At 31.5% G+C, this 18,374-nt stretch overlaps 2 protein-coding genes across 2 annotated transcripts in view; both read right to left on the bottom strand.

Moving 5' to 3' along the window:
- LOC139490996 (uncharacterized) overlaps window positions 1–6,126 on the bottom strand; it is a 37,494-nt gene extending 31,368 nt beyond the window's left edge. The window contains exons 1-7 of the mRNA XM_071278222.1: window positions 6,031–6,126; window positions 4,936–5,002; window positions 4,250–4,275; window positions 3,452–3,544; window positions 2,643–2,741; window positions 1,833–1,931; window positions 359–457 (exon numbers count right to left, since the gene is read on the bottom strand). Coding sequence (XP_071134323.1) covers window positions 359–457; window positions 1,833–1,931; window positions 2,643–2,741; window positions 3,452–3,544; window positions 4,250–4,267 — 408 coding nt within the window. The 5' untranslated portion in view covers window positions 4,268–4,275; window positions 4,936–5,002; window positions 6,031–6,126. The remainder of the gene's footprint in view (window positions 1–358; window positions 458–1,832; window positions 1,932–2,642; window positions 2,742–3,451; window positions 3,545–4,249; window positions 4,276–4,935; window positions 5,003–6,030) is intronic.
- A 6,856-nt stretch (window positions 6,127–12,982) lies between these two features.
- Window positions 12,983–18,374, bottom strand: part of LOC139490978 (uncharacterized) — an 81,402-nt gene continuing 76,010 nt past the window's right edge. The window contains exons 40-43 of the mRNA XM_071278163.1: window positions 16,157–16,241; window positions 15,333–15,530; window positions 14,478–14,586; window positions 12,983–13,563 (exon numbers count right to left, since the gene is read on the bottom strand). Of these exons, the coding sequence (XP_071134264.1) occupies window positions 13,490–13,563; window positions 14,478–14,586; window positions 15,333–15,530; window positions 16,157–16,241 (466 nt within the window). The 3' untranslated portion in view covers window positions 12,983–13,489. The remainder of the gene's footprint in view (window positions 13,564–14,477; window positions 14,587–15,332; window positions 15,531–16,156; window positions 16,242–18,374) is intronic.

Raw genomic sequence — 18,374 nt, 5'->3', positions numbered from 1 at the left:
AGGTTTGGATCCATTAAAACGTTTAATCCCGCTGCAAATGTTTGCACCTGTCCTAAGTCAGGAATCTGATGTACAGTAGTTGTCGTTTGTTTATGTAATATATACGTGTTTCTCGTTTCTCGTTTTGTTTATATAGATTAGACCGTTGGTTTTCCCGTTTGAATGGTTTTACACTAGTAATTTTGGGGCCCTTTATAGCTTGTTGTTCGGTGTGAGCTAAGGCTCCGTGTTGAAGGCCGTACTTTAACCTATAATGGTTTACTTTTTAAATTGTTATTTGTATGGAGAGTTGTCTCATTGGCACTCACACCACATCTTCCTATATCTATGTATGATTAACAAAATTATCTAATATCACCTTTGATTTGGCTTTCAAATCACTACCCAGTGTATCCATAAACTTGACAATCTCTAGATGTCCTCTCTCGGCAGCATACATAATTGGTGTCATTCCTCTCTATAAAATCAACATATAACAGACATCTAAACTAATGTTATTAATTCCTGGTATCTTTGATAACTATTTAAAGCTAACCCATGTTGTGTAATAAATATAAACAAAACAAAGATCACACGAATCAGCAGTCAAATTGTATATTCTACATTAAAAACACAAAACAACATGTTATGTTGTGATATGTCAGAACTTCCATCAGAATGGTCATGAAAATAACACATTCATTGAAGACATAATATTTCTATCAATCGATTAAGTTCAATGAGACGAATAAAATGAGCTTTAAGGTGGCTGAGTCGTGGGTACAAAAATTTCAGCAAAAAATTAAACCTTTTATTTTTTATTACAAATTTTATTTATTACACTATTAGTTATTACATTATATGGTACAAAAATCAACCTAAAAAATTGATTCGGTTTGGCCCCAGATGACTTTTAAAATGTTTATATCATTGAAAAAGCTCAAAATTATCTCCCTTTGGGGCAAAAATGCCATTTTTTGGCATTAAATTTGAAATATCTTTTTTAACTCATTAGTGACCTATATTTTTTTTATTATTGTTATCAAATAAGCTGTACATAAACTAAATAATTGTAAAATTTAAGCGATTTCTGGAATCAGGTTATTTTTTTATTTCGATTTTACCTCTATTTCTCCTATTAGTACAACAGAAAAAAAGGACATTAACAAAAATGTATGCTTGTTCCAGAGTCAGATTGTGAGCTTAACTAAACGGTGACCCCATTTTTTTATTTCATTTTTCTTTTAAGGATATGATAAAGTTCATTTATAAAAAAATATAGCGAAATCCTATATTAGAAACAAAAATTGATTTATACCCAGGAGCCCTCTTAAACAACTAAATTTGATTAAAACAAATTGGTATTGTCCTTAAATCGTGTCTGATTAACAACATGATTTGGTTTTGATTCAGTATAAAGATCAAATTTAGTTTTTCAATTTCCAAGTAACATATAAGCAAGTTACTAGTATTTGTTTTTCCTTCAGTACAAGATGAGTAAAATGGAACTTCATTTTATATAATTCTTACGCGTATTTTTTTTAATTTTCCAATAGATATTTTGCACAAGCTTAATAATCAGTATTTTCTGACTTAAAATGTAAACTCGTTCTCATCAATTTCTTAACAAAATCAAACGTTTACAGTAAACTATAACTGTTCAACAGAATACACAACATAATATTATTTTTTGGATTCAGTAGGACAAATGATTTATATAAGATCACCCTCTAATAATTCTAACAATTAAGTAATGTATTGTTCAGTAAACCTGTCTGATTACATTTGTGATTTTTTGCTGATTCAGTATAGACAAAAGTCTGGTACAATAGAGGGGATAACGATATCATTACCTGGTCTCTGGTCTCAAAACTAACGCCCTCTTTTACCAGATAACGGACGATCTCCATGTGTCCTTTAACAACAGCAAGAGATAATGGTGTCCATCCATACTGTAATATCAACATATAAAAGACATCACAACGTGTGTTATAAACTCGACGTTGTAGTGAAATTAGCATATATAGTGCATGAATCAGTATATTACATGTAGTAAAAAACGGAATAAAATTACCAGTTACACTTGTATTCATTACAAACAATAAATAAACGACATGGTATTTTTTTTAAATCTCAGAAAACCCATCAGTGATGTGAACAACATAATTTTTTTTATAAATTTTATCAATATGTATATCAATTAATTACTGACAGGTCTGCCAATTTTAAATCCGGTTTCGTTCCGACAATATATAGGCATAGAGGTGAAAGTAGTCTACATAAATAATCTATCAATTAATCAACTAGTACATTGAGACGGGGAAAATGGAATCACATTTTAAATAATTCTAGCAAGTGTTTATTGTCCTGTTGACCTGTCTGAGTAACAGCCTGATCTGATGAATATTCAGTATAATGAGGTTTATAAGAAGTCTCGATTTTTATATAGATAAGACTATTGTTTTTCCGTTTGAATGGATTTACACTGGTCGTTTTGGTGGTTCTTTATAGCTTTCTTTTCGGCTTGGCTCTTTGTTGAAGCTGTATTTTGACCAATGATCGATGTTTTACTTTTAAAAATTGTGACTTGGATGGAGAGTTGTCTCATTAGCACTCATACCACATTTTTCTTATATCTATTAGAACATAGCATCTAACATCACCTTGTCTCTGGTCTCTAAAATACTGCCATGTTTAGAAAGGTTGCGAACAATCTTCAGATGTCCAGCCTGAGCAGCAACCATTAACGATGTCTTTCCCCACTGTAATATCAATATATAACAAACATCAAAATGTGTGTCCTAAACTGAACATTAGAGATAAACGCAATATAAACATCAGTTGTCAAAATAATTCAAATGCCAAGTAAAACTTTGTTTACTTCATATAAATACGAAACAAACAACATGATTTGTTATGAAATATCAAAACTTCATTCAGAACTGTTAGGTTATTTTTTCGTCAAATGTAAATAATACATTATTTGTTATGAACTGTTGTAGATCGTTTTGTCATTTTCGTTTGGTCATGAAATTTTCCGTTCGTCTTCTACGTATGTGTTTTGATTGTTTCTTTTGGTATGTTTTCCACTTTAACTTGAGTATAATGAAGGTAGACATCAGTGATTTATATACAAATTTCTCACATTTTGTGTTAAAACAGGCATTGTATACATTAGTGCGTTGTGTTTTATAAAGATTTTCTCACTGTTTGTGTTGAATACATTGGTGTTGTATAATGATTTTTCTCACTATTTGTGTTAAATACAGCAGTGTTGTATATTCATGTTGTGTAATGATGATTCACAATGACTGTGTTGAATACAGGAGTACCTGCAATAACAAGCAATATCATTGTTCCTATTAAATATGAAATCACTTAACAAAACTGAGGGTGGTTTTTAAATGATCAGTCTTGTGTATACTGTATAATAAATACCTTAATATGTTTTAAATATTTTTACTTCACTTACAAAACTTCCATTTGTGTATTCCAAATTTGCTCCATTCTTTACACATAATTCTACGTCTTCGATAATTCCATCTTGAGCAGCTGTAAGAAGTTTCTGTAAGTAAATCAAAGCTATTGGTTTCCCTCTCGAACATATAAATGTATTACAAAGATAATATATGAAATTTTCAAGTCACATTTTACAGTTTCAAAATTTTATATAAAATCTCAGTGACTGACTACCAAGCTAGAGTGCTGATTGCTATTTATAATTTCAGTGGTTTTCAAGACTCTAGACAAAATTGTGTAATTGTAAAATTATAAGATGTCATTTTCTTTCTATTTCAGCAAAGAATGCGCCACACATGTATCAGATAGTACACTTTATAGGCCTCAGTGAGTATTGTACACCCCGGGTTGTACGTTTGAACATGTTTGAACAGTCTATGAATTTACTAGAATACTTTACATTTGTATCTGTTTGTACGCTTTATAAACATCTGTGAATACTTTACACTTGTATCTCCCTTACAGTCTATGGATTTCGAAAAGTAGTGTACCCTTGTATATGTTTGTATAGTGAGTATAGATTCCTTTAAGAATATTGTACACTTGTATATGTGTGTATAGTAAGTCTATAATCCTTTGAGAATATTGTACACTTCTATTTGTTTGTACATGGTTCTATAGACTATGAAAATATTTTACGCATGTATATGTTTGTACATTCTATAGACCGATTAGAGAACAGTACATTGTTTGTAACAGTAAGTCACATGAGTCGGGATATGACCATTAAAATTTAGGAAGAAAATCTTACCTCATCCCAACTTTCCATATTTCATCCTGCAAAAAGTAACAAAAACGTTACATAAACAGATTTAGTTCTATGCATAATGTGTTAATCAATGATTTCTGCATGATGCAATAATTTGATTGTGATCTTCTTCAAGTTTGAAAAGCTTCATTAATACCAGACCAGTTAGAAACCAGGAGATGAGCAGACATATCACATGGACAGTATATTGAAGTACATTGACAAGGCATACAGACATATGGACTATATTATTTGATTTTAATCTCTTAACTTGCTGCGATGTCGTTATGGAAGAGTAAGACAGACAATGTGCATGTATTGATTGGTTGACCGCTGTTTGCAACACGTCCGGTGCAAAATGTAAATGCGAATTCGGGTATTGAAGTAGGTTAATGTGAGAAAGTCTCTTTTAATATTCTAGACAACCAAAACAATATATGTACAACAGCAACTGTTAAGTATGCGATATACTGACAAGACACAAAAAAACATATTCGACCCCTAAAATATTTTTTTTCAAGCTATTAAATGAGATACACGATACACTGATAACGCTCATCGACATCTCCTAATATCATATCCGAGTCATAAACTTGATAATCTGAGTATATGTGTATGTGGAGTATCACATAGCCCTGACATCGGATAGTAAAATAAAAAAATATAAAACAAGATCATTTGAGACCAACCGCCGAATCTTCTTCCGTCCTTCAGATCATCCTCCTATAAATTATCTAATGAGAAACCTCAACCATCCTACAATAAATTTAAAAGTTTATATCAGTTTAATTCCAAATCCATCATCTTAAGTTTTAAAGAGCTACTCTAAATGTTCTTATTAGATATAACTACAATACTATCAGATTATTGAACGACAGCCTTCATAGAAGATGTATTATCAGACCTATATGTATATATATATATATATATCAACAAAGGGCAGAGAGAACGAGAGCTGATATCAACAGAGGACTGAAAAGATATCTGATACTAAGAAAAATGGCATGTTGTCATTTTATAAAAGTATTGATCTTAAATCTATCATTCTCAACTGCATTTTGTAATGCAAGACAACAACAGAGGCAATTGAATATATTTATCAAAATATTGAAGAAATAATTAACCATAAAATACTCAAACAATAATGTTCACTACAAATTTCACATTTATGTTTTTGACCTCATTAAATGAATGAAATATTTTAAAACTTTTAGGCAAGCATCACATTATGAAATAGGTAAGTTTGATAACTATCAAAAAACGCCTTTACGTTATTATTTCTTTTGTGTGTTCATAATACAAGTATATTTTCCGGTTTCCAAATATTTGTTTTTCTTCCTATACTTGGAAATATTTTCCGGAATTTGCCGAGTTAAAACGAAGTACCATGTGATAATTTTACGTAATGAGTTACAGTACAATATAAATTCGAGGTATTTAAATGCGGAAGAAGTGAGGAACAACCTCATGAACCCTATGTTTTGACATTTGCGAAAATAGTAGTAAGAAAGCCTCGGACTTATATTTGGTTATGAAAAGTCATAGTAGGAGTAGCACAATTTCACCATAAATGGATTTCCTTGTGAAATTGCATTCATGTTATACGTAATGAATATAATAAATAGAAGTGCAACTGATAATATGTCGTTCATTATGGAAACCCGGAAATATATAGATCGATATTTTACTGTGTTCAAACAGTCAAATAGAATAGCTAAATGATTGCTAGTACTTAAAAAGGTTCATAGATATCAGAAATAATTTTTTTTAAATTAAAAACCTACCTTTTAAAGCAGTTGACATCTCATCTTCTTGGTTTAACCAGTTTTTGTGCATAATGTAAGCGGTATGATACTGAGAAGGCAGGAAATGGATGAACTAAAACTCGAATGTTGAAAAATTGCGGAAGAGTTTAGTTGACAAATTATATTTATAAATATATATAAATTACAAATTAAACGGATTTTTTAAATTAACATAAAATCTTCCGCGTGAAATATATTAAAAGATTGATTATGAAATGCAGAAGAGACCACTAAATTTCCTAATCGTGTTTAAACAAAACAAATAAAACTAGAGGCTCTAAAGAGCCTGTGTCGCTCACCTTGGTATATGTGAATATTAAACAATAGAAGCAGAGGGATTCATGACAAAATTGTGTTTTGGTGATGGTGATGTGTTCGTACATCTTACTTTACTGAACATTCTTGCTGCTTACAATTATTTCTGTGTATAATGAACTTGGCCAAGTAGTTTCAGTGGAAAATGTTAGTAAAAATTTACAAATTTTATGAAAATTGTTAAAAATTTACTATAAAGGACAATAACTCCTTAGGGGGTCAATTGACCATTTCGGTCATATGACTTTTTTGTAAATCTTACTTTGCTGAACATTATTGCTGTTTACAGTTTATCTCTATCTATAATAATATTCAAGATAATAACCAAAAACAGCAAAATTTCCTTAAAATTACCAATTGTTGTTGTCCGATTCATCTGAAAATTAGGGCAGATAGATCTTGACCTGATCATGGAAGTATTATATAATACTTCCATGACCTGATAAACAATTTTACCTCGTGTCAGATTTGCTCTAAATGCTTTGGTTTTTTAGTTATAAGCCAAAAACTGCACCCTACCCCCCTATGATATATTTTTAGCCGTCGTGGCCATCTTGGTTGGATGGTTGGGTCACCGGACACATTTTTCAAACTATATACCCCAAAGATGATTGTGGCCAAGTTTGGATTAATTTAGCCCAGTAGTTTTAGAGGAGAAGATTTTTGTAAAAGATTACTAAGATTTACGAAAAATGGTTAAAAATTGACTTTAAAGGGCAATAACTCCTAAAGGGGTCAATTGACCATTTCGGTCATGTTGCCTTATTTGTAAATCTTACTTTGCTGACCATTAATGCTGTTTACAGTTTATCTCTATCTATAATAATATTCAAGATAATAACCAAAAACAGCAGAATTTCCTTAAAATTACCAATTCAGGGGCAGCAACCCAACAATGGGTTGTTCGATTTGAACATTTCAGGGCAGATAGATCTTGACCTGATAAACAATTTTACTCCTGTCAGATTTGCTCTAAATGCTTTGGTTTTTGAGTTAAAAGCCAAAAACTGCATTTTACCCCTGTTCTATTTTAGCCATGGCGGCCATCTTGGTTGGTTGGCCGAGTCACCGGACACATTTTTTAAACTAGATACCCCAATGATGATTGTGGCCAAGCTTGGTTTAATTTGGCCTAGTAGTTTCAGAGGAGAAGATTTTTGTAAAAGTTATCGACGACGACGGACGCCGGACGACGGACGCCGGACGCAAAGTGATGGGAAAAGCTCACTTGGCCCTCTGGGCCTTGTGAGCTAAAAAATGAGTGGCGTATTAAATTATAATCCTGGTACCTTTGATAACTTATTATAGCGATATAACACATGGCAATTCTCACAATTATTATTGTAATGTATTAAGAACAATCCTGACAGAAAGCTTCTTTGTGTAACTCTATTGTCTACAAAAACGAAGTACCGATGAAAAGTCTTTTTATGATTTTAGCAGTTTTACAACCAACTTAACTTGCATAAGTTAACTAAGAAAAAGAATTTAGTATAATTAATTATTATATTTTTTATATTTTATTATTAGTTAGGGTAAAACATTGGGCGTCCCTAATGAGTCTTTTGTAGACGAAAAGATAGTCTGGCGTACAAGATTATTTGCCTGGTATCTTTAATGAGTTTGTTTAGCCCGTAAAAGCTTCCAAATACATTTTTTGAAAATAAATTCCATACAAGATTTACATAGTTATTGATACAACTTCAACCACAGACTAGACCTAAATAATGATGTCGCCGACAACGTTGAAATGTAGAATAGTTATGTTCGCAGGCTCGACAAAATGCGGTTGTACCAATCATAAATGTTCAAACTTGCATCATTCTCCAAGTAAGTGACAAGCAAAGCAAGTCCCAAGTGATGAAGGAATTGTTAAATATTGTACATGTTTTGTAATTTATTATGAATATATTCACCTCCTAAATCTTCTCACCTCAAAATTAAAAAAAAATATTGCAGTTACGCCTGATCTAATTACGTGTACTTTAAATGGCCTTTTTAACTTGTTTAATTCGAGTGTAAATGATGTTTATGCAGATAAAACGGGTATGTGACATACAAAATGATAAGCCTTGTACCTGATGATAGTTAACAAGAGGCTGTCACAACGACAGCAAACCGGATTTATTAATATTTATTTGTGTCCTGGCAATATCACAAGAACCATTATTGATGAATGGTGAAAGTGAAAATCGTCAATATCAAATTTGACCTCCATTTTGTCATCCGTATCAACATCTTAAAATTTGAAAAGCTTAGATTGAATGGTTCATGAGTAAATGCAACAACGTGAATGGAAACGCCATTTCACAATCTTTCAAGAACCATAACTCCTGAACGGTAAAAGTCAAAATCATCATTATTGAACTTGACCTCTAATTTGCCATCAGTAACAACATATAAAAATTTCAAAAGCTTTGGTTGAATGATTCATGAGAAAATGCACGGACACGACTGGAAACACCATTTTTCAATTTTTCAAGAACCATAACTCCTGAACGGTAAAAGTCAAAATCGTCATTATTGAACTTGACCTCTATTTTGTCATCAGTAACAACATATTAAAATTTGGGAAGCTTTGGTAAAACAGTTCATGTGTAAATGCATGGACACGACTGGAAACACCATTTTTCAATCTTTCAAGAACCTTAACTCCTGAACGGTAAAAGTCAAAATCGTCATTATTGAACTTGACCTCCATTTTGTCATCAGTAACAACATATTAAAATTTGGGAAGCTTAGGTAGAACAGTTCATGCGTAAATGCACAGACACGACTGGAAACTCCATTTTTCAATCTTTCAAGAACCATAACTCCTGAACGGTAAAAGTCAAAATCGCCATTATTGAACTTGACCTTCATTTAGTTGTCAGTAACAACATATTAAAATGTTAAAAGCTTTGGTTGAACGGTTCATGAGTTAATGCACGGACAACATTTGAGTGACGCCCGCCCGCCCGCCCGCCCGACCGACCGCCCGCCCGCCGTACATCCCCAAATCAATAACCGACATTTTTGTCACAAAAATCCGGTTAATAAAAACAAGTTCAACACATCTTTTCTTTGGACAACGCCTACAAAAAAACCAAGTTCAGAATATCACAGAACTTTTCATTGTTCGATAAAGAATTTGTCAGATTTTATGGACTACTTAGTAATCCTTTTTATATTAACTTGGAGTTTGGTATTTTTGTTAATAGCTATTTTAATGCGTTGATTGACATCTAAGATACAGGTGTATTGATAGGTCAATTATCGAAAGGATTTGTTTCTGTATGGAATATAAATCTGCCATTCACGTAGTCTGCATCGTGCCATCATTATAAGGCAGGGATGTCGGGATTTTACGATTTGAATAAACAGAATGATTGTGATTATAACACATTGTTGACTGCTGTATTCCTATTTTTGACATTTTACCTATCAAGTCTGTTTGTTTGGTTCACACATCGTTGTCAATAAAATGGAACTAGATGTCATTCAAGTGAGAGAGTTTGCTCGCTATAAAACCAGGTTTAATCAACAATTTGCTACTTTAGAAAATGCCTGTACCAAGTCAGGAATATGACATTTGTAATCCATTCGTTTGATGTGTTTGAGCTTTTGATTTGCCATCTTTAGGGTCTATCCGTTTTGAATCATCGAATTCCAGTAATTTTGTGATTTTACTTTTTTCAACAGTAACATTCTCTTTTTAGTTGTGTATTATATCAAAAGAAAGATCGAATAACTAGCTCATGATGATGATGATTTTATTTTTATGTCTCTTGGTTTGACAACAAATTTATCAATAATTTTCTAAAGATGTTGTCGCACTAGCAGTGGTAGTTGCCATTTCACTACTTCACTATGACGTTAACCGGAATTGGTATACAAGATATCTGGAAATTTTTTTCAAATGGTTGATTTCTTAACAATGATTAGCGAGAACAAATTATATCCTAAATGGAAGTTCAAATTAGTAGAAAAGAATCTAACAACAAAACATATCAAAGCAGAGTGTGATCAACAGGTCAAGTAAAACAGAGTAAAATAAACAATTTCAATGTGCAATATTAATATCATTCAATCTAGTAGGTAAAAGAAGTGATGTGATTGAGATATAATTAATATTAAGAATGTGTCCAAAGTACAAGGATGCCCCACTCGCACGATCATTTCCCATGTTCAATGGACCGTGAAATTGGGTAAAAAATCTAACTTGGCATTAAAATTAGAAAGATCATACCATATGGAGCATGTGTACTAAGTTTCAAGTTGACGTGACTTGAACTTCATCAAAAACTACCTTGACCTGAAACTCGCACTTTCATTTTCTATGTTTTTCTACTATCGTAGGTAGGGCATAAAAAGAAACGAGGGGCTCAAGAGCCTGATCAATAACCTGGCATTTTTGCATAAAACAGATACAACAAATCAAATGTATTTCTGTTTAATGGAAACCGTGAATAGCAAAGAAGAACAGGAAGGCAGGAATTTTGCTGTTTCAATCGAGTGGTTTTTTTTTAAGTTTACCTCTATCAGTTTGGGTTTCAAAATTAAAGCCCAAGACAAAAAAAAAACATGTCAAAAATACTCATTAAAGGCTAATTTTTCAAACCTAAAGTTGACTGATAATTCAGTCTATTGGATTATTTGGAAGCATTTGTTTGCTGTTTATAATTTCTCTCCACAACACAGCTTTTGTCATAACAACTTAAAACTAGATGTGTCAAAGCGACACGAATGGTCCCGTCTCAAAAAGTTGAAAAATCTGCAATTTCAATAACACATGTGGACACAAACATGATAGTAGTCTCACATATCAAAAATCATCTCAAATTCTGGATGTATATAGAAAAAAAGTCTGTATAACTGTGAATCAACAATTTTCAAAGTTGTAAACCCTTAATTTTGGCAAAAATTAGCGGAGCGGAACAAAACTTAAATTTGATCTGTAACTCATCATGAGTAACTCACATACTAAAAATCAGCCCAATATCTGAAAGCGTTTAGAAAAAAGTCTTTATAACTGTGACTTTCAACAATTTATCAAAGTCCAAAGCCCGTAATTTTGGCAAAAATTAGCGGATTTTGGCAAAATTAGCGGATTTTGGCAAATATTAGCGGAGCAGAACGAAACTTAAACTTGATCTGTAACTCATCATGGTTAACTCACATACCAAAAATCAGCCCAATATCTGAAGGCCTTTAGAAAAAAAGTCTGTATAATGGTTTGTTGCGGAATGACGGAATGACAGAATTACGGAATTTCGGAATTACGGAATTTCTGACAAGGGTAAAACTATATGGCACCGACAACTTCGTTGCGGGGCCATAAAAACAATGTTAATCATCATCAATGAAGAGCAATAACTGCAACAAAAAGAAGTTGGCTGAGATTTTAGCAACGAACTTATTTCTGTTGATCATCTTTGCTGTTTGAAGTGGCTAGTTATCAACTCTAGCTTCATCAAGCTAATGCAAACATGAATGAATGCCATTAAGAAATTGTCTTATGATTTCGACTATGTGTAAAGTTTCTCTCTATCTTTTTTATTTTGAAGAGAATAGACAAAATAGACAAAAATATAAAAATTTGGTAAATAACTCCTATACAGAGTTTACTGACAATTTAAGCCATGTTGACCTACTTCTGAATAGTTCTGACCATCATCGGAAATTCTACATCTTTAACAATTTTCAGGAAAAAAAGTTACCCTTGTGATCTATTTTTCAGACTTATCTGCATGTTGTCATCAGTCTCATGTCAGAGCTACATTTTTTAAACAAGATACCCCAACAATGATTGAGGCCAGGTTTGGTTTTAATAAGACAGTAGAATCGGAAGTGAAGATTTTGTAAAAGTAAACAAACAACAAGGACAGTGACAACTGGCCAGCTGAGCTAACAAAGTTCTTATCAAAACGTTTTATAAAACAGTAAAAATACATAAAGAAGGCAATCGAAAATAAAAATGGAAACGAAAACCTTTCCAGACACAACTCGAAATTTTTCTTGCAAAGTCCTTGACATAAACTTTGGTAAAATCCTGCTATCAACCTGATGCACAAACAAAACTTTTCTCTGTTTGTATTACACAATTGATTAAAGTGAATTATCATCAGATTCTTAAGGAAACCTTGAGACACATTTGTATAATGTGACATATCTTTGCAATGTTATATATATATATGTCTTTTAAGATTTGTCTGAAGAAACAAAAAACAAAAAAAAGTCACTAATGATCGTTTGCTCTGCTAGCACAATTTGTAAGAAGATATGACAATGGAGAGGAAACATGTCATGTCAGTATACTTGTGAAGATGTTGAGGAAAAGATATTTTGATTAATTTTTTTACAGCAGTATATAGATAATTGATCCCAGGTCATTAGAAAAAAAAACCAATTTAGGTCAAAACCTAAACTTAATATTAACAGGCCTACAGACACATATTTTATTTTAGGTCATTGATGGGTAATTGTCTCATTTGAAATAATACCACATCTCTTTATTTTCATATAGATATAACATGATATTACATATAGTGCATAAGGTGTATGTGGCATTCTTTTTTGTTATTGGTTATTATTATCATGTTTATTAAAGGGTATATAAGTATATGGACACTATGCATGTATTCATATTCATGTAATGACAGTCAATATTAAAAATATTGCAATAAACATTGTAAAATACATAAAAAGAATATTGAAGTCCATTTCCATAATACATATATTTACATAATTATGTAATATATTAATTAAGGACTTTCACTCAGTTAACAGTACATTATATAGGGACTTCATTTTTGGTCAATATAATATTTAATGTATTGATCTTGTCAAAAAACCATAATTGATAAATATGGTATTATCTTCTTGAGTCCTATATGCTATACAAATAAGTGGAAGTCACATTGGCGTGTTGTCTGTGGCAATGAAAAATAACTGACCCAACACATTATCAAGATTTTGTTGTTCAGTTTGATTTTAATTGTCTTAGTGTGTCTCAGAAAATAATACATGTATAAAAAAATAAAAGTTCATGACACTAAAAACTTTATGGAGAAAGGATGCAAAATGATGAGAAAGTTAATCACAGCTGCCCAGTTGGTCAAATGAGCTATAAACATCAGTCAGTTCATTCTGTATCTTCAATACTGCAGTTCTGTGGAGCTGATTCTTTGGACTTGTTCTTCTTTGACATTTCATGAACTGAAAATGAAAAAAACAATTGATTATTCTATAAATAAAATGTTAAACTGCTATCACATTGGACGAATTATACCGATATGTCTTTCACAAAAACCGCTTTAAAAAAGGCTGTATGACAGTTTGTTTGACATGGGGATCTCTTCCTTAATAAAGGTATGCTACCACTGCTACATCCTAATTGGTGAGACTATGCCTAAGAATAGAATAAGAAAAGCAATCTTTCCAAAATATCTAAGTGCTAGCCCTTCCACAAACCTAAACTCACTAGTGATTTTTGATGTGGTTTGATTATTTAGTTGATGGTTATCCCCTGTTTTAGTCTGTTACCTGGATTTTAAAAAAAAACAAAAAATTAAAAAAAAAAACCAAAAAAAACCCTCCCATTTTAAATAATCATGCAACATCTATCTTTATAAATATCATCTATCTTTGTACAATGTACACATGTACATACAATATAATCCATGATCTATATATCTATACCTCACACCAAATATAATCATTTGAATATAGTATTCATTCTATCGGGTTTTTTTATCTCTCAAAGGAGCTACCTGTATTTATTTATAAGCAGTTTAAATTTTAATAGCCCTTCAAACCATTCTTTTGTTATGTTAATTTATATTTACATTAACATTAACATTTATTTTCTCTTAATCAATTTTTAAAAGACTATTGAACACTGATATACTACTGTTGCCTTTATGGTGTTGATAAACCTTTAATTTTCTGTGAAATGCCTTTCTTTTTTTTTCCCTCTTTTTTTTTCATTTTTCATTTTTGCCATGTGATATTTCTTTTAATTAGATTTTTTATAGCCCTTTAATGTCTCCTGTTTCCTGTTTCCTTTCATCAAATTTGTACTATAAAAGACAAAGCCTTTCGATTATGTACTATAATATACATATACTCACTTCCTTGGATTGCCCATAGAGCTAATGCTAGAATAAATATCCCTCCTACACCTATAATAGTCCACTGGACTGGTCCAATATGGTCAGGATCTGATCTTTCAGTTTTCATCTAGAATATAGACCAATCACTTACTCATTAAAAACTGCTTCATTTTATACTAGTAAAGGTATGTCTATTAATTCTTTAGAATTATATACTGTTCATACCAATTGTCATGTACTATTTGGGTATAATAGGTAAACCATGATTCTAAATGTTCAATGAAATAAGATTTTTTTATAGGCTTGAATGCAGATTTTGCTAAAACAAAAAAATCAAATACTAACAAAAATACATTTTTTTTTTATCAACAAATGTGTATGTGTATCCATGAATGTAGTAAATGAATTCACATGTATATTGCCTTTAAATTGTAAAGCATCAACTGACATTTTCATTATTAATGAAAGTAATTATTATATGCAATAAAATATTTAGAGATTAAAGAAATGCATTTAATATGTGTTTCAAATTTGATTTTAAGCTACTGAAAATTAACTGCAGATAATCTTCCAAAAAATAATTCCCCCCCCCCCTCCCAAAAAAAAGTGAAATTTCCTTATTATCTTTTCACAGAGTATTGAAGGAGCATATGTTCTACGAAAACAATTCAAAAACAGGAATCATCTTGTTATTGAAGGAGCATGTGTTGCTTGAAAAAGACTCCAAAGCAATAGGACTTACTGTATTATCTTTTACTGGAGGATAAAAGAAGCATATATTCCTTGCGCTCCATAGGACTTATCTGATATCTATCAATAGTGGGTTGAAGGTATATGTTTTCCTTGAAAAAAACATATGGTAGCAGCACTTACTGTATTTTCTTTCACTGGAGTTTTGAAGGAGCATGTGTTCCATGAAAAAGACTCCATAGCAAGAGGACTTTTATTCATCTCAATAAAACAAACATCAACATACATAGTATCTATAACTGTTTGTAGATTAGGTATATTAGCAGTAGACCTATTATATAAAACCAATATAGTTGGCACTGGAATCATGGCTATTGGTATCTGGAATTGAAAATATCAGTATATAAAGAGATATATTTCTATGGTGTGTTCTTATGTTGGGCTGTAACACCACTGTCCCATTTAAAGGGAGGGTTGAACACTGATAAACATGTTTTACCCCACAACCTTCTTTATGTGCTTGTCCCAAGTCAGAAGCCTGTACTTCAGTGGTTGTCATTGGTTCATGTCTGTCATATTTGTTTTTTGTAAATTGTTTGTTATTAGTTAGATTTCTCAATTGAATTGTTTCATATTTTTAATGTCAGGCCTTTTTTCACAGACTATATGGTATTGAATTTTTCTCATTGATGAAGGCTGTACAGTTGCCTATATTTGCTTCCATCCACTTCGTTTGAACTTTGGTGGATATTTGTCCATTTAGCAATCATACCACATCTCCTTGTTTTATAAAGGACCTGATTCTATACAGATATCTGTTATACTTGGATATTTATAAAAAGCAATTACACATTAACTACAGAGCACTCATAGTATGAATATAAGTAACATCAAGACATTTTCCTTATAAAATAAACATATATTTTGTCAACAATTTTGTTAAAATTTGAAATTCAAAATAAGTATCATATGGACATGCTGGTTTTAAACACCTGTAATCATTTTACCTGATGTATTGATACATTGGAAGCTACTGTAGGTAAAGTGTTAATTACTGGTCCTGTAATCTGACCTGCTAAATTGTCACACAATCTACAATTATAATATAAAAGATAATGGTTAGAAAAATCTAAATTTGTATGACAAACCTATGTTGAGTTAATTCTCTGATGATAAGCATGATATACCTTATTGTGATGGATTTTCAACTCTTGAAATTTACAGACTGTTTAATCAAAATCTTCAAAGCAAAACAAATTTTGAAAAAGAAACAAGCACACATATTTAATTGAAAGATTGGTCTCATTTTTTTAAGGCTGAATATCCAGTTAGAAATATTTTAAATGTATATGAAGTCTAAAAAAAAATCCAATTAATCAAGAAGTGGTCAGCTCAAGTTGAAGGGCCGGTTGAACCAATATAATTCAGAATGCAAGTGGGGAATATGTTAAAGAGACAAAAACCGGACCAAAAAAGTGTAATGGGTAAGTTATGACATTCTGCCTTGTAATATGCTTTTCAAAACTTAAAAAATTATTGAAAATTATAACAAACATGTCAAAAACATGGCACTCCTCCAATGTGCAACATCAAATCAACCTAATTCTTACTCTGCATCAAATTTTAAATATAAAGCTTCTTCGAGTATCATCCCTAAATATCTGGAAATTGTGAAGAAAAAAAGTCCACAATGACTATAGGTTGCACTTTGTAAATACAGCTGTTTCTCAAAACACGCCTCTTTTGGGGAGTAATTGAATATTCATAGAAAATTCATTTTGTTTACATACTGGTTCCCAGTTATGCTCTCTGTGTTCCATATCGCAGAGACAGAACTTGGGAATGTTACCAGTAAATAAACACATGCATATTGTTTACATTGAAATCTGTGGTAACCTTTCATTCGAGGTAGGGGTAGTTAAGAAAATTAGTGTAAGTTTAAACTCTAAGAAGTTCAGGGCATATAAACGTTGAAAATATGCCGCACAGCCCTATATTTTGACCTTTGAAAAAAATTGTGGTGCATATGAACTTTCAATTCTAGGATAAGATTTTTTTCAAAACTTCATAGTAAAAGTGGTACAGTTTTTTCAGAGGTCAAAATATAGGGCTGTGCGGCATATTTTCAACGTTTATATGCCCTGAACTTCTCAGAGTTTAAACTTACACTAATTTTCTTAACTACCCCTACCTCGAATGAAAGGTTACCACAGATTTCAATGTAAACAATATGCATGTGTTTATTTACTGGTAACATTCCCAAGTTCTGTCTCTGCAATATGGAACACAGAGAGCATAACTGGGAACCAGTATGTAAACAAAATGAATTTTCTATGAATATTCAATTACTCCCTAAAAGAGGCGTGTTTTGAGAAACAGCTGTATTTACAAAGTGCAACCTATACAGACATTTATTCAAATAGAAAACTCTCTAAAATCAGTTTTTCTCACATTAATACTCATTTATCAGAATTAAAGTCTTAAAGAAACCACTGTGTATACTCTAAGTTTTTCTTTACTATACATTTTATACCCCCTCCCCTGTTTCAATTTTTTAAGAATTTGAAAACAAGACTTTAATTATTGCCAGCTTACCCTATTTGCATATTTTCTGATAAAAAATGCCTAGAACCTGTTAAAAACTGTTTTGATAACATATTGAAAGCATATCAGAATATCATAAATGTAATGTTTAGCAGTCAATCATTACAACATTCAAGATTATATAAAGTATCCAATCCAGCCTCTATCTCCAGTCCACATCTTACTGTATGCCTATTTGTCAATTAAAGAACATATTTTCTGCCTCAAATGGTCAATTTAGAATTCTTGTCACAACAGTATCATCTTTAACCATACATCTGACACAATTTAGCTACTATATATACTAGAACTGTTCAAACAAAGCCATATTTGCAATAGTTGTATGTATGCAGATACCAGTCTGAGATATAAATTCACTTAAAATGTTGTATAGATGACTGCTAACATCTGATTTTTGCATAACTTCCAAGCATAGTTATTGTTTTCTATATCAAGAACTTTAAAATCATAAAATCATAGCATTTACAAGTTAAATTATTTGTTTTATGACCCAGGGGGTAGGCAATTTTCTATGTTTCTTGCCCCTGGGGCCTCAAATTTCCTAAATAATTCTGCTGTTTCTAGCAATTTGGAATATTTAGTACATATTCAGGATAGAACACACTATTGTAAGTTTTCTTG

Source organism: Mytilus edulis, chromosome 1, assembly GCF_963676685.1.
Source record: "Mytilus edulis chromosome 1, xbMytEdul2.2, whole genome shotgun sequence".
NCBI lineage: Eukaryota > Metazoa > Mollusca > Bivalvia > Mytilida > Mytilidae > Mytilus > Mytilus edulis.
The sequence above is the reverse complement of the archived record's forward strand: the minus strand, read 5'-3'. Positions and strand labels throughout refer to the sequence as shown.